Source organism: Lagopus muta, chromosome 24 (genome assembly GCF_023343835.1).
Source record: "Lagopus muta isolate bLagMut1 chromosome 24, bLagMut1 primary, whole genome shotgun sequence".
Lineage (NCBI taxonomy): Eukaryota > Metazoa > Chordata > Aves > Galliformes > Phasianidae > Lagopus > Lagopus muta.
The window spans coordinates 4,674,465-4,690,154 of NC_064456.1; the positions used below are offsets into that span (position 1 = coordinate 4,674,465).

At 56.9% G+C, this 15,690-nt stretch overlaps 2 protein-coding genes across 2 annotated transcripts in view; one reads left to right on the top strand and one right to left on the bottom strand.

Annotated features, from left to right (window-relative positions):
* ITPR3 (inositol 1,4,5-trisphosphate receptor type 3) overlaps positions 1–15,690 on the bottom strand; it is a 275,096-nt gene that overhangs the window by 54,634 nt on the left and 204,772 nt on the right. The gene's annotated exons all lie outside the window — the stretch shown is intronic.
* BAK1 (BCL2 antagonist/killer 1) lies at positions 853–12,489 on the top strand. Its single transcript, XM_048926343.1, has 6 exons — positions 853–1,015; positions 4,219–4,332; positions 8,261–8,396; positions 8,479–8,622; positions 10,240–10,420; positions 10,560–12,489. Exons 2-6 carry the CDS (start codon positions 4,248–4,250, stop codon positions 10,662–10,664), a joined length of 651 nt encoding a protein of 216 aa, XP_048782300.1. The 5' UTR covers positions 853–1,015; positions 4,219–4,247; the 3' UTR covers positions 10,665–12,489.

Below are 15,690 nucleotides of genomic sequence, written 5' to 3' on the forward strand. Positions count from 1 at the left end.
CACCCCTGGAGCCAGGGCTGTGCCCTCTGCAGTCATTCTGCCAGCAAAGCCTGGCCAGACACATCCGGGATTCAACGAATCTTCCAGCTCAGCTCCCCGAGCATCCCACAGGGCACGCCGTCCCAGGGCACGGGGCAGACAGCTGAATTGATCACAAGCAGTCAAGCGTTCATAGAGGCCCCAAACTTCTTCTCTGGCATTTGCCAGCAAAGGCTCTGGCAGCGTCGCGGATGAGGGCAGCTGGGGCAGCTTGGTGCCAAGCCAACGCCAGCCCTGCTGAGCTATCTCGTTCTCCAGCATGAATCACACCCTCTCCCCCTCTGGCCGCCCGGGTTTTTTCCCAATCTAGGTGGATTTCAGATCTCCTCAGTCACTCTGTGAATCACCACCGCCGCCAACCCTTCTTTACCTGGCGGCTCCACGGGGATGTTCCCCACTGGAAATGGTCCAATGACTCCACGAGGGCACTTTGCCCTCCCGAGGATGCCTGGCAGAGGGGAAACCAACCGCTCTCAAAAGCTGCAGCCTTCCCAGACCGAAGCAGCTCAGGACGCCCCATGAAGAGGCAGGGCGACTCTCAGGGACACGCAGAATCGGGATGCAGAGGTGCGTTGCTCTCCCTTCGCCCGTGCAGGCTCTGCAGAGCGGCGTGCCCCCTGTCGCGCAGCCCGGGGGACCTCGATCCCTCGGACACCCCCGAGCATCCCACGCTCTCGAGCCGCGACGCGCAGCCCCGCAGCCCCTTTCCCACGCTCGGGTCGTGCAAGGCGCCTCTAGAGGGAGCTGAGCCCCGCCCGGCTCCCTTCTACATCTATGGTCTGGGGTTGGGTTTCTGTTTTTTTTTTTTTTTCTCTCTCCTTTTCCCTCCTCCTCCCCGGCCCTGCTCGCTTCCTTCCCCCGCGCCGCGCCGGGAGGAGGCAGGAAGGGAGGCGGCGGGGATGGAGCAGCTCCCCGGGGGGATGCAGTAGCTCGCCGGGATCCCCCCCCCGGCCCGCCTGGTCCCCGCCGGGACACGGTGAGTAGCGGGGAACCCCCGGTGCCCCCCACCCCGAGGTGATGCGCTTTTCCACGCCGCAGGGCCGGGCCGGGCGGTGCCGATCGCTCCGTGAGCCGGAGGAGGGGGAGGTGCGGAGGGGGTCCGGGGGTACAGCGGCATCGGGGGGGGGGGGGTGGGGGGGGGGGGAGGGCAGAGCCGCGGGGGTTACAGCGCACAGAGCTCCGCAGAGAGAGCCGGGCCGGGGGGTATCGCTCCGCGCTGAGTTTTGCCCCGAAGAGCAAATATTGCCCATTTTCGTGATATTTCCTCCAGGTTTTGGGGGTCGTTCTTGTTTTTTCTCCTTCCCTCGTGAGGCCGCAGAGGTGACAGCCCCCCTTCCCTATCCCCCCTTCCCCCCCCCCCCCCCCCACGGCATCCCCGCGGTTGGGGCCGGGCGGCCCGGTGGGGAGAAGGGCACAGCCGTACTGAGCATCGTGGCGATGTCCGTCTGTCCGTCCCCACGTCTGTCCCCGCTCCGGGCCGTGACCACAGCGCGGACATCGCACGTGGGGCTGCGCGCTTCCTGCCCGCAGTGCCGGGACGTCGGAGGCGGGGGGGCGGCTCGAGGGCCGAACCCTGAACCGGGGGAGGGGGGGGGAGGCACAAATCGGGACAAACTCATCTGTTTCGCTCGTCTGGGTCAGGCGGGAGGAGCAGGGTCAGCTCTGGCCGTGCAGGGCCAGTTGGTGGGGCACAGGGGTCCCGTGTGTGCATGCTTTGCATCCCCTGTGTGGCTCCGTGCATGGGCTGGGGACCAGGCCTGTGAAATGCTTCTCCCAGAGGATGCTCCGTGCGTTTCCTCGAACAGGATCTTCCTAGCACATCAAGGCTGGAGGGGGAGTGCTGTGCCCATAACCAGGCCTGTTCACAGGGCCCAGCCCGTTATCCACATTCCCCCCCCCCCCCCCCAGGCTGTTCCCAGCATCTTCCTGGCGCCCAGGAATTCTCCTTTGGAGAAAAGCTGGGAGAAGTTGAGTGATGAGTATGTCATGGGGGCACGCAGGATGTGGAGCACGCAGGATGGGGGCACGCAGCAAAGGGAACGAGGGTAAAATGAGAAACAGTTGAGGCAAAGGTCTTTTTTATGAGGGAAGCCTGCAGGAAGGTTGATTCTTCGCCTGCTATGTGCATGTTAATAAAGATAAGATTCTCGTGCCATGGCAGAAGGATTTCTAAATCCACAGCCTAGGTGCTAGCTGTGTCTTTTAACTCTTTTAACCCTACAAGTGCAAAAAGCTGGGGTGGAGATGAGTCTCTGAGCAGCTGCTGACTTGCATACTGCTGGTAGTGATCTGCAGCTCCCAGCCCTGCATTGCCTTCATTTTGGGCAGCCTTGGGTGTCGTATCCTCCTATACATCCCTTCTGGCATGGCATTCCAATAACAAAAAAGGGAATGGGGCAAACCAAAGGGATGTTGGACCGGGATGCAGGCAAAATAAAAGCTGCAGTGCCTTTGGTACTGGAAGGGCCGAGCTGTGCCCCCAGCAGATGCACAGTGAACTGCCATGGGCATTCCTGTGCTTTGCAAGAGTGCTGGGGATGAGTTTTGGGGATGGGGACACATGGATACGTACAAAAGGGCCCACGGTGCCCCACGGTGCAAGAGAGGAAAGTGCTGCAAGGACCTATCTTGAGAAGGAAACTGAAAATGAAAGTTCCTCTGAAGTGATGGCCTAGTTGCAGCTTGCCACATTTGCTTCCTAAGGGTTTGGCAGACAGCAAGTGAGGAATCACATGAGTCAGCTGCTCACAGGCACTGCATGCCAGCGCTCACCAGACCTCATGCAGGTTGAGCTGTCAGAGGCACCCAGAAATTCCATGCTGGGGAATTCCCCACATTGATGCTGAGCTCTGGGCTGGGGGCAGTGCGCTGAGGTGAAACACATCCAGCTGCATCAATAGGCTGTGCTGTAGGTGTGCTGGGGCAGTTGGGCTCTATGCTGGATGTGTCCACAGCCAGCACTGTGCTCCATGCAGCCTTGGGCTGCGGCAGTGTGAGGCACGGAAGGAATTCATCCCCCTTCGGTTATCCACAAGCTAACAGAACTGCTCCCAGGCTGTTCCTTGCAGCCTTCAGACGAAAGGTGAGCTGTGATTTTAGCCTTGCTGGGCATTGCATCTCGTGGAGCTGCCCTACACAGCCCTTCCCTGAGCAGGGAGCAGCAGGAGAGGGGCGGCCCCAGGACCCAGCTCTGCTCCCACCCCACGGACCCCACTGCTGATCCTCAGCGTGCCCTCAGCTTTTCCTTGGATGGGGATGTTTGAGGTTGGGGAGGAAAAGGGAAATCCTGTCCCTGTAGGCGTGTAGGAAAAAACAGCCCCTCCATCTGTGTGTCAGCAGGGCTCAGAGTCCCTGAATGCAGCAATATGTGAGAGCTTGCTGAGCCGGTTTGCATTTCCAGGCCCCCATCCCCACCCTGGATGCACTTCACACTCTGGTTTATGATCTCAATTTGTTTTTTTGTTTTTTTTTTTTCCTTCTGCATAATCTTTATCTGCGAGCTTGGACTGGGTGTTGCACCTCTGACCTTGCCATAGTTGGTTGTTTTCCTGTAACCAGCACTTAAATTTTGCCAGGGTTTGTTTTGAACTGGGTGCCAATGGGTCTCTGTGAATTTCAAGCTGGTGCAAAGCAGAAAACCCACCAGCTCGGCCCTGTCTGAGCTCTGGCCTCAGAACATGTACTGGCATGCTGAACAAAAGGCGAGCAGCCGCAGGGATCCAGCCCTGACTTAGGCAGGTGGCCCCACTTCCTTCCCTGCAGAAAGCAGGGCTGACGTCAGAGCGAGCAGCGGGCAGCAGAGCAGCAGATGAGCGTTTTGCAGAGCCCTCAGCACAGGTACAGTTTGGGATGGCTGGGGGCAGCTGGAGCCCTGCACTCCGTTTAATTTTCTTGTTCAGAGGGGAGCTCGGAAGGCATAATGACATGGGAAGTTGGAGCCTCTGGATGTAGGGAAGGAGAGACCTCGTTTTTTGTAGGAGCTGTGGAAAGGCAGGCAGAGCTGCCTGCAAGGAGCGATTGCTGCAGCCGCGGGTTGGTTTGCTGTGGAGGAGCAGAGCTCCGCTGCTGAGCTCCGGGTGCCCTGCAGAGCTGCTGCCCCCTGTGCTGGGCTGTGCCTTCATCCCAGCGCGATGCTGGGTGCTGCTGTGCCCTCCTCACGTCCTGCCTCTACCCCTGCAGGTCCCGCTGAGTCCCACAGCATCTCTGCAATGGAAGGGAATGAGGGGGACCCACCCGGGGCCCACGGACGCCAGGGCAGCAATGGGCGCAGGCCGTCACGAGAGACCAATTCAGGTAAAAAAGGGGGACGTGACATTCGTGGGGAGGGAGCGCGCTGAAACCTTCTTGGCACGTGCTTCTTTGTAAAAGGCAGCATTCCGTACCTCCAGGGCTTTTTGTAAGGCTGGCGTGATCAATCAGCTTATGAAGGTCTGCAGAATGGAACACTGAGCTCACGTGCTGGTGGGAGATGCTGGGTGTCATGGATTTGTGCAGGGGGGAGCACAGAGCATGGAGCAAACAGCTTGGGGAGCTGCTGGGAGCTGTGCTGGGAGCTCAGTGCAGCCACACAGGGCTCTCTGTGCCACAGATGCCAGCTGCAATTTACTTTCCCTTCCATGAACACAAGTGAGGGAAAGGTGTTTGAGGGTTCGAGCACGCAGGGGACGTGCGGTGCTGCCTCCAGCAGCTGCTTTCAGTCGTGTTGCATTGGCTGCAGGGTGCAGGAGGTGTGCTGTGCCTTGGGAAGCACTGCAGTGCTGCTGCCCGCCGATGGGTGAAACTGGGAGCAGGGCTGAAAGGAACCAGGCACAAACCTCAGCTCCTTTTTCGTCCCCCGGTGATAAAATGCTGCTGCACAGAGCGCTTTTCGATACGAGTGACTTCTTAACCTGTTCTGCAGGTGGACCTGTAAATAACGTGAGTCACTGCAGCTCTGTCAATAGCAGAGATTAGAAGCCCTCCCTCACTGTTTATGTATCTGAGCTCAGACCTTGCTCAGGGCTGCTTTATTGCCTGATGGGGCTGTTTGTACCCTGGCATGGCCCTCTCCATCGGTAGCTCTGGATCCCACATGAGCACAGTGCAGGAGACAAAGCCGTCCTTCCCTTACCAAGGTCTACGAGGCATAAAAACAAATAAATGAGCAGAGCTGTTTACGTATGCGATTTCCTGTTTGAGGCCAATGAGATGCTGTTGTTAAAACCAGTGAGAGGATCGGGCCCTGAACTCTAACCACACTGCTATGAGCTGTGCTTCCTGTACAGCCCGCTGCCCAAAACGGGGCTGCCAGGACCTGCGGTGGGATCCTGTGCTTGGGCTGCTGTGCACTGGGAATGTGCAGCTCCCACCAGTGCTGTGGGCTTTGGGTGCAAGAAGGCTTTTGTCACCTGGGTGATGCCTTTGGGCTCGCCTGCTTGCCTTGTTTTGTTTGCCTGCGGATGCACGGGGTTTTGTCTGTATGCTGTGTGAGTGTTGTCCTGAGCCCTTGCTGTGCTGGGTGTTGCTGGTAGCAGGACGAAGTGCTGCTGTTTCCAGGCTGGGTGGCAATCTGCACTTCTTGGGGCTGTGAGTGCTGCAGGTGAAGGCAGGGTTTCTGTGCTCCCAGCAGGATGTGATGGAGAGGAGGAGCTCGGCTCATGGGCAGCCCGGTCAAGGGAAGGGAACTCTGCAGAAGGGGATCCAGAACAGTGCTGAGCTGAGCTGGGGAGGTTGGCTTCTGCTTCCGAGAAGCACTCATTCACCTCACCCTGCTTCATTTCCCAGCTGTGAGCTGGGGCTGGCAGTGCTTCCCTGTTCAGCACAGCTCTGGGAATGCTTTGCGTACCAACGCTGAGGCTCAGACCAATGGCACAGCCCATGGGCATGGCTACCCCACATGCAATGCAGTGTGCCTCCCTGCAGGGAGGAAGAATGAGTCCATGTGGTCTCATTTAATATCTCCCTGTGGACCACCTCAGCCAGAATGGCTCAGGGCTTTGTTAAGAGAGGTGGATGTGTTGCTGTGTCTGTTAGTGTTGTGGGATGGAGAAAGATGTGCTGCACATCTCTGCAGGGCTGGCAGGGCTGTGCTTGGAAAGCCCATCCATCCAACACAGCCTGCGGTGCTCAGCTCGTCCTGACATTAACCTGGGCTGTCTCACTGCCTGTGTCTGATGCTCACATACATAGCTGGAGGGCTGTAAGGCTTGGTCCTTCGCTGTTTATCTTTGCTGTGGACTTGGCACTGCGCGTGAAGTCAGTCAGCAGTTGATAAATCCTTGCTCAGGGGGTGTTAGTCACACATCTGTGAGTAATCCGTGTCTTCATCTCCAAAACCACCTGCAAATGGAGCGGGGGAAGGGGGGTCCTGGCTGCTTCGGTTGGGGCTCTCAGATCCACAGAGTGGCTTAAACCACCTGCAGTGCCCATCTGCAGCACCAATAGATGAAGAGCTGTCCTCTCCCCTCGGAGCTGATGTTTCCAGGTTGGGGTACCAATCATTGTGCAAACAGCCGCACCTCTTGCTGCAGTCATGTATCCAAGGTGTCCTTGTACCACTAAAAATAGTGCCCGGGGTGGTTAGAGCAGGGATTTTTGGGTACGCTTATTTCCTCTTTTGCTCCTGCAGGCTGTTTGCTCTGCCTCTCATGAAACTGTGACTCAGTCGGTTTCATTTTCTGCTCACTGCCCTGTGCTGCACTCCTCCGTAAGGTGGGATTCGTTTATCGCCAAACAAACCCTGTCTGAAAACACAGCCACCAGTGCTCGTCATTTCCCTTCACCTTTATTTACACAGCCTAAGCTTGTGCAACCCGAGCTTTGCACGGCAGTCCTCTCCTGTCCCTGCACCCACCCAGGTAGGTCTGTCCCCATGGAGCTGCACATGGGGCAGGACAGTGTCACACTGCAGTGACCAGCATGGCGTGGGCAGGCTGCGGGGTTTGATGGGGCTGCCAGGATGCTGTGCCCCAGTGCTGGGATGTGGCTCAGGAAGGAGCATCTCTATGCTGGAAGCGAAAGCAGACAGAGAACTGTGTGTGCAGCATGGCAGGTGGCTGTGCCGGGTGCTGGGGCAGGGTTCTACTGGGTTTGCTGCTGAGCAGCAGTGCTGGTGCTGGTCTGCTGTGTGCTCCTGGAGAAAGAAAATGGGAAAAGCGTGTTCATGAGACCTGAGAGGTGATTCCTCCAAACCCTGGGCTTATGGCTGCCGGGGATGCAGTGCTGTGAGCACTTTATTTCTCAGTTCAGAGCACATGGCTCTGATCAGAGCCATGCCATGACTCCAGGTACTTTCTGTGTGCTGTGTGAGCACCGCATCCCTTTGGACTCAGACAGCCCTTGGAGCTTCAGCTCCTTCCCACCCCTATGCGGATTGAGTGCTGCCCACAAGATGTGCCCCCCAGCATGCTGGCATCAGCAGCTCAGCTTTCGGTCACCGTGTCACTGCTGGTGCCATGCAGGGGTACTTTTAAATGGTGGCATTTAAAAAGAAGCAGCCCCGTGCTGTTTGCTGAGGGATGCTGCATGCAGCTCTGGCTCCTGGTTGGGGATGGATCTGGGATTCCTGCACTGTGCTGAGCCGTTCTGCACTGAGAAATGCTGGCGTGTGGACAGAGCTCCAAGTACAGCACTGAAGGTCAGCTTTGTGTGGTAACAGTCCTGTTGTCTTGCCAAAAAAAGCATTCAAAATGTGGGTACGTGCCCTCAAGGGTGACTTCAAAATCACCTTTCTGAGAACGAATGTATGTCAGGTTGCTTTTGTTTTACCTTCTGCTTTCCAAACATTTACAGCCATGAACCCAAACCATTTCCTGCAACTGCCAAGGGTAGAAGTGGCATTGAATCGTGGGGTGGTTTGGAGTTGGGAGGGACCATTAAAGGCCATCTGGTCCCACTCCCTACAACAAACAGAGACACCCACGGTTCAATTGGGTGCACAGAGCCCTGAGTTGGGTGTCTCTAGGGATGGGGCACCACTACATCTCATAAACTGATAGGGTTGTAAAACGTAGAACTGTTTGAGTTGGAATTACTGATGTGTGTGGGTGCTCTTGTCACTTGTCCTTGGCTTCTGAGGTGCAGGCTGAATGGGAGAGCCACCAAGGGTGCTTGAGAGATTTAGAGAGAGATTTAGACACGCTGGCACAAATTTAGGCTGGAAAAGCCTGCGTGGCCTCTTTTCAACCTGGGGAAAGCAGCAGCCGAGCTGCCTCTTGACTTCTCTCCCCCTTGCCTCTCTCAGAGGACCAGGTGGCCCAGCAGACCGAGGAGGTGTTCCGGAGCTACACCTTCTACCGCTACCAGCAGGAGAGAGAGGAGGGAGGGGAGGAGGTGCCCATGGACCCGGAGATCATGGAGATCCAGCAGGAGCTGGGCAGGTAAAATCTGCACCCCCAGCCCCGACCCGAGCCCAGCTGCTCAGCAGTCTGTGCCCATGACAGCCCGTCTTCCCTCCGGCAGCACCGGGAGCCAGGTGGGCAGGCGCCTGGCCATCATCGGGGACGACATCAACAAGCGGTACGACGCGGAGTTCCGCCATATGCTGAAGTCATTGCAGCCCACCAAGGAGAATGCCTACGAGTACTTCACCACCATAGCCTCCAGGTGAGACAGCAGGCAGCATACCTCCGGGAGGGAAGGTGGCACTGATGCACTGCGGCTCATTAAAACCTTAAAGCCAGCCCGGAGCAGCTGCCCCCCGCAATGCGTGGGCTCCATCTGTTCCAACTTCATCCACATCGCCACCCTGAGCTCTGACTGAGCTCACCGTTACGGTTCCTGTGTTCTCTGCCTGTCTGCTCTTGTTCCTATTGCACTTTCTTCACTCACCGTCCCCTTGGCAGCCCTTGCATGAGCTGCCTGGGGGCAGAAAGTTCGGGTTGGGAAGCATGGCCAAGTGTGGATGTCCCAGCAACAGTGTGAAGACTGGAGGCAACACCCAGACGACGTTTTGCCCGTACTGCACAAGGCACAGCCTCAGTCTGTGTCCTGGGCTGCTTTGCTCTGCAGCCTCAAAGGCCTCATGCTGGCCCCATCAAGTGGCCTGTGGAAGCTCCAGTTGTGCTTTGAGGGGCTCAGCCCTCGCCCCTCTCCCTGCATTTTGCCCATAGGGCCACCTGGCTCACCCAGGGTCCTGCAGAAGACCCCTGCAGGGGTCCCTGGGTCTGGCACAGCCCCATCCCCGCGCCCCTCTGCTCGGTGTGTGTTGTCTAACTGCCTCTCTTCTGTCCTTTTCCTGCTCCCCTCTCCCTGGGAAGCCATGCTGCGCTGTTTGCCACCCTGAGGCGGTTAACGCACCGCAAACAGGTAAATTAACCTCTGTCCCTTGGTGCTCCTGTGTCCTCGTGCTCCATCCAAGGCTCTGAACTCCCTTTCCCCCTGCGACCGGCGCAGCCCTGCAGGGACAGCCATGACAACACCAGGTTACAACACAGGGCCGGAGCCTCCTATTACTTTTCTTCTTTTTTCCCTTTTATTTTTCTTTTCTTTTCCTTCTTGCTAACCTAGCTGGAAACCAGAAACTCCCAGGTCAGTGCCAAACCTGCACACAGTGATGCAGTTTGTGCACGGCAGCTGACACTGGGAGCAGTAGGCACTGAGTGTATTGTGAACCCCCAGCCCTTGGGAGCATCACTGCAAGTCAGATCAGTTGGTCTTGGAGAGATTTGTCTGTGCAGGAAAAGGGAAAATCCTGCTCTAATACACCTCTGCCCTAGATCTATATAAACGTTCTTGCCTCTGGGTATGGCTGCACAAGCAAGAGATGCTGTGTGCACATGGGTTGCAAACCTGATCCTGGCTGCATGTGTAGCACACTGCAGCCTACAGACTGATGGCTTAAACTGGCACCGGGTGCAGCTCACCCTGTGTAACACAATCCCAAGCACCTCCACAGCTCTGCCCTGTGCTGGGATGCAGCCCTGGGGAAAAGGGCAGGACGTGTGTGTGGGGTGTGCAGAACCCCAGGTTTTCACCTGAGCGTTTCAGAGACCTGGCCAAGCCAAGCAGTGCTGGCCCAGACTTTGGTGGCTGTGCTCCTGAAGCACGTGAGGTGATCAGTGGCCATGCAGTGCATAGCCACAAAACCACTGCTTTCCCTGTGCTGTTGGGATGCTCCTCCAGCAGCGCAGCACTCTCAGCTCTGGGCAGCGCAGGGATGGAGCCAAGCAGGGCGTCCTCCTCTAAGGAGCGGTTGTAACCCGACCATTGGCTTCATTTCAGCTTGTTCGAGAGCGGCATTAACTGGGGCCGGGTGATCGCACTGCTGGGCTTCGGTTACTGCATGGCCATCCACGTCTACCAGCACGGCATCACGGGGTTCCTGCGCCGCATCGCCCGCTACGTCACCGACTTCATGCTGCGCAACCGCATTGCGCGGTGGATCGCCCAGCAGGGAGGATGGGTGAGGAGAGGGCGCTGCGCCCAGGGGACGGGGCCAAGGGGGGTGGGTGGGATCCAGCAGGAGATGGGAGCAGAGCGCAGTGTGGTCCAGGCAGGACGCAGGCACTTCTCACGCGCTCTGCTCTGTTTCCCTCTGTCAGGTGGCTGCACTCGATCTGGACAATGTTTACATGAAGTACATGCTGGCGGTGCTGGCCCTGGTGATGGTGGGGCATTTAGTGGTACGACGCTTCTTCAGGCCCTGATCGCCGTGGGGTGGAGGCGGGGGTCCCGCCGAGCTCTCTCTCAAACCTCTGCTCCACGGTGACATCTCACAGGAGAGGGGCATTCAAGGGACCTCTGAGAGAGAGAGCAGCGCGGACCCTTGAGCCTCCCACTGCAGGACACGGGGCCGTGCCGCCCAGGAGACGCCACTGGGAGCTACAGAGAGGGGCAGCGGGGAGGAGAGGGATCGGCTCTGCTGTCTGCTTGGTGCCTTGCTGGGCTGCTGAGGGCAGAGCGGCGCTGAGACCTCGTGGCACACAGCAGTGAGGCAGCAGATCAGGCTTCTCTGCAGGAACCGACGCGTTGCCGTGAGAGCACCTGTCTGTGTGTGCTGTGTCTGCTCTGTGCTGTTCTTAAGGCGCTCCTGGGGTGGGCGCAAAGCTCCCCGTGGCTGATGGCTCCATCCCACACTGTGCCTGTATTTGAAGAGGGATTCCAACCTCGGTTGTGTTGTCTGCAAATCACTGGAGGGGCGAGCCAGCATTAGAAAGTGTGGGGTTTGCTTTCGTCTTCCCTCTGCTCCTGAGCCCAAGTACTTGAGCCTTCTCTTTCTTTATAACAAGCATCCCTTACCTTCTTTAAGAACCACACTGGGTACCTGATGGTGGGAACATGCCTGGCACCAGCAGGCTGCCCATGCTCAACCCACACTGTAGCTCCCCAGGGCAGGCACAGGTCCTGGGGTGCAGCTGTGCCTCATTGCCTGCTCCCCAGCCCCACTGTGACCCCCAGAGCTGTGTGCCAGCAGGCCTGGGGAGCATCAGTGGTTTTCCAAACACTAAAAAGCTGTGGGGCAGCGTGCAGTGGGTGCAAGCAGCCTGCCCTCCTCCCATTCTGCTGGCTATTTCTATCCAGCACATTTGCATGCTGCCCATTGGGACCAGTGGGTGTCCCTCGCTGCCAGTAGGAGGCACTGGGGTTGCACCACTGTGTCCCTGCTCCCACTGTAGGAGCTGGGCTGGAGGTGCAGGGAGCCCAGGGCACATCTGAGCTGGGCGCAGCACGCAGCCCTGTGCATGCATGGCTTCTTTGGCGAGTTGCCCGACCTTGTTCTGTTCATGGCTGATGCTTGAAGATGAGCTTTAGGGGGGGAGGGCAGCTGGCCCCTCTCGCCCATCTCAGATCTTTCTGACTTATGCAAAATAGGGAGAGCATCCCAGCACATCCCAGCATTGACTGCCTTGCTCAGCTCTGTTCCTTTTACTCCAGGTGACTCTTTAAGGTGTGAAACTGTGATGGCCTTCTCTGAGCCAAACCCACCCTGTACCAGCATCACACACTCCCAGGGCAGCTCAGCAGGAGCCCTATGATGAGCAGTGGGGCTGTGCTGGGGCTCCTCCTGCTGCAGGGGGATCCCTGTGGGGCTGCACCCTTACAGACAGCAGCAGCACACCCTGAGCAGCCTTCATGGGAGCCAGGGGAGAATGGTGAGCCCAGGGCAGCCCTCCTGTCCCCCCAGCAGAGGCATTTCCTAATGGATGCCTGTCTGTCCTGTTTGTAAAACCTTTCATATCACCTCCCTGCATTGATTCCTACCCTTGTCTTCAGATTTGTCCTCAATGTCTTGGGACTGCTCTGCCCCAGCACAGAGGACACCTGGCGGCCTTGCAGGACTGGCCATAATTTTATACCACTGATATTCCTCAGGTTTCTGTGTTTTAATGAAACTTTTCAGCCTCTTTCTGTATCAGGGTCTTCCTGTGCTCATCCCTCCAACCCCATATCTGCAGTATCCCTGCCCCTGGCGGAGTGCCCTGAACTGCACTCACTGGAAGGACATTAAAATATTTGCTATATTCCTCTTTATCTATCGGTCTTGGTTGCTTTCCTTGTAATCCTGAAGTGCTGAGTGTCTGCAGTGCACTGTGCCCAGGTTTTGCAGCCGTGCAGATGCTCTGCAATCGATTTGTCCCCTTTGCAAGTGCACTTCTTTGCATTTAACCATGCAGCTTCATCTGCCAACCTGTCACTGCTTCACTGCCTCGAGCAGAACTTGATATTCCCTGACTGGTGGGAGCACAGACAGCCTGCAGGTCCCCATCCTCACCCTCATTTGTGGGTGAGAGCACCGCCAGATGGAGCTTCTCTGCCGCTGTGAACCACTAATTGCTATTTTCCTTTTCTCTCAATCAGCCCCGTTATCTGCATGCCCCACTGCTCTCGCTGGCTGCTTTGCTTTGGTTCCAGCAGGACTTTTTGCAGAGGACCTCGGGAAGAAAACAGTACATGATCTGCTCATTACGTTGTTCACTACTTTACCAACACACTCTGGGAACTCTAAGGGAGCACATAAACAGCCCTAAGTTATCTTCATCTTCCTAAAGGGCTTCACCTTCTGAACCCAATTCAGTGTAAGGCCAGGGGACGTTAAATAAAGGAGACTTTTCAGCTCTGTGGTAGATGATCAAGCGTTGATGCAGTCTGTGATACCAGAACTGAGAAGGGAGTTTTTAACCTCGGTGCTGAACGAAGGGAAGTTTCCATTCCTAGCCATATATTCTTTTCTCAGGGGATTAAAGGGAGGACTGCCTCACGATGTCAGCACGTTGCCTCCCTCTGCTCTCATCTCTCCTTGCCTTCCTCACCCCTGGCACCCAGCAGGCTTGGACTGGGAGCACTGCTGGGTGCTGCCCTGTAGCCCTGTGTCCTATTGCTGGGTGACAGCAGCGCTGCTGGGTGCTGAGCTGGGAGTCTGACATGCAGCAAAGGCACTGCTGGGCTCCTGCAGGTTCTCAGGATAAGTCCAGGTTCTCCCTGAAAGTCTGGGTCAGCACGTTTAGTGCTGCAGAATTATGGTTTTAGGCAGCATAAGCTGTGTTTAACCAGCCACAGGTGGCATTGTGGACAGTGGATGCTCCTCCTGTCACCTTCCCAGCTGCTGTGGTGCTATGGGGTATGGCTGCCACATTTTGCCTTCCTCCCCTGGTGGGAAACTCTCAGCTGGGAAATGAAAGCAGAAGGTGAGAAGGCTTTGCTGTGGCCTTTCATAAGGAGAAGGTTGTTCACGTGGGCACAGCAGTTGGAAGGAAAGAGTGAGCAAAGTGACTGAATCACTTTGGGGTTTGGTGGGCAGGGATGCTGCTTGTCAACAGCCCATGGTGGGCCTGCATTTCAGGAAGGAGCAGCTCTGATGCTCAGCACTCAGCAGTGCCAATGCATGGTTTGCTTGCCCTGCACTGTGCAGGGGGGGAAGCCAAGTGCTGCATCCCCTCTGCAGACAGACCCTGATCTGTGGGGTCGGATGGCTGCAGTCACTGCAGGAGGAGCTGCACCCCAGGGCTTGCAGAGAGGGGTGCTGAGTCCCTGCATGGGAAGGATTTAGGGAGGAAAAGGAGTTCTTCTGGTGAGGGGCTCTTTGTGCCTAGAAGAGGTGCTAAGGGAGCACAGCCCAGACAGAAGACTGGGTTCAAGCAGAAGGGTGTGTTTGGGGCTGGGATTTCATCCAGATTATAACGGGTCTGTAACAAGGGGGTGAGAGGCTGGAGGAAGAGCTGGAGGAAGAGCTCTGACTGAGCACCTGGAGGCATGGCAGGCTGCCCACCACCCTGGCTTTCCCTGCTGGATGGAGGAGGCTGATTTCAGCTTTGCTGGTCAGCACCCCCCTGCCCTGCACTGAGCCACAACCCCCACCCACCCTCCCACCCCAGAGAGCATCCTTGGTGCTCGTGCCCAGTTCAGCCTCCTGCAGAGCACACCACATACTTGAAGCACACGGTGCTCCTCACAGCTCGCTCCCCAGCTCCTTTCCCCATCCCTGCAGAAAGCCCTGCTCTCTCCCAGCACAGCAGGGCACACCATGGACCAATGAAGCGTGCCTTGCACTGCAGGCATCCCCTCTGGCAGCAGGAGGGGAGGAAGGAGCAGGCAGAGTCTGTGGTGAGCTGGGGAAGGAGCTGCCTGCAGACACAGGGACACGGCGGGTTTGCTTTTACCACAAAATCCTTTCCTTTCACAAATATTCTGTTTTAAAGTGATGTAATATATATATATATATTTGAAAATAAAATGGTACACACAGTGCAAACTCCTTCTGGTGTTCTTTGCTGGGTGCTTGAGGTACCAGTGGGTGCATTGCAGGTTCCCTTGCACAGATCTGCATGAGATGCTCAGCTTCCCCATTGGTTTAGGGAGAGCAAAGCTGCCTCCTCACAGCTTTGCCAGCATGAGGGAAGAAGGATCTGCTGCTGAATCCCGCTTTACCATCCCTGAGAGCTGGTGCTGTAGGGATGCAGGGTGCAGCATGCTGTTGTCTGATCAGCAGCTCTTGTCCTGCCTCAAAATTTAGGACCTGTCCACGCCTCAGGAAACAAGGAGGGCTGGAAATCACGAAAGAGAGATCTGTTGCAGAGGAGGGTGGCGGGGTTCTCAGCTCTCAGTTACAACAGGTCTGTAACACACTCCAGCAAGTAAAGAGGATACGTGTGTTGCTGCCAGAAACATCCAACAGGACGGAGGTGCTGCCCCTGCCCTGTGCTGGGAGGGCTGGCAGACAGCACTGCCTGCTGCTGCTGTGAGGAGAAACCACACTGCTCGTGGTGATGGGATGCATGGCTGCTGTAGCACTGCATGGCGATGGCTTTGCTGTGTCAGCAGGCAGAGCAGCGTGGCTGTTATCTTCCAGCCGGCTTAGCAATGAATCCAAGAGGCTCAGCAGCTCCCATCCGCTGCTCTGCCCCATCCCACATTGCTGTGAATGAGTGTCCATCAGGCAGAGCAGTGACAGTTCCTTTACCCTTGGTACGCCTGGCCTTGCAATCTGTGCCTCTGACCGGTGGTGAGTTACACTGAGAGCTGGGGATGGGGACAGGACGTCTGCCAAGAGGACATGGGACCAGAAGGGGTGCAGGGCCTGAGCCCCAGCCATGCTCATTTCTGCAGAATTAATCCTGGGGAATGCATATGTGAGCACAGGGAGGAGACAAGGGCTTTGGTCATGCACCGCTGCAAAAGGAGTAGGGCTCAGCCTGCGCAGCCAGCCAGCAGCAGGTGAGGCATTGCAGTGTAAAT

Bases quoted from the DNA above. Each gene is read 5' to 3' on its own strand.
- BAK1 (XM_048926343.1), top strand. From the start codon at position 4,248: ATGGAAGGGAATGAGGGGGACCCACCCGGGGCCCACGGACGCCAGGGC. The intron at 8,397-8,478 runs GTAAAATCTGCA...TCCCTCCGGCAG, and splicing joins ATCCAGCAGGAGCTGGGCAG to CACCGGGAGCCAGGTGGGCA. The intron at 10,421-10,559 runs GTGAGGAGAGGG...TCCCTCTGTCAG, and splicing joins TCGCCCAGCAGGGAGGATGG to GTGGCTGCACTCGATCTGGA.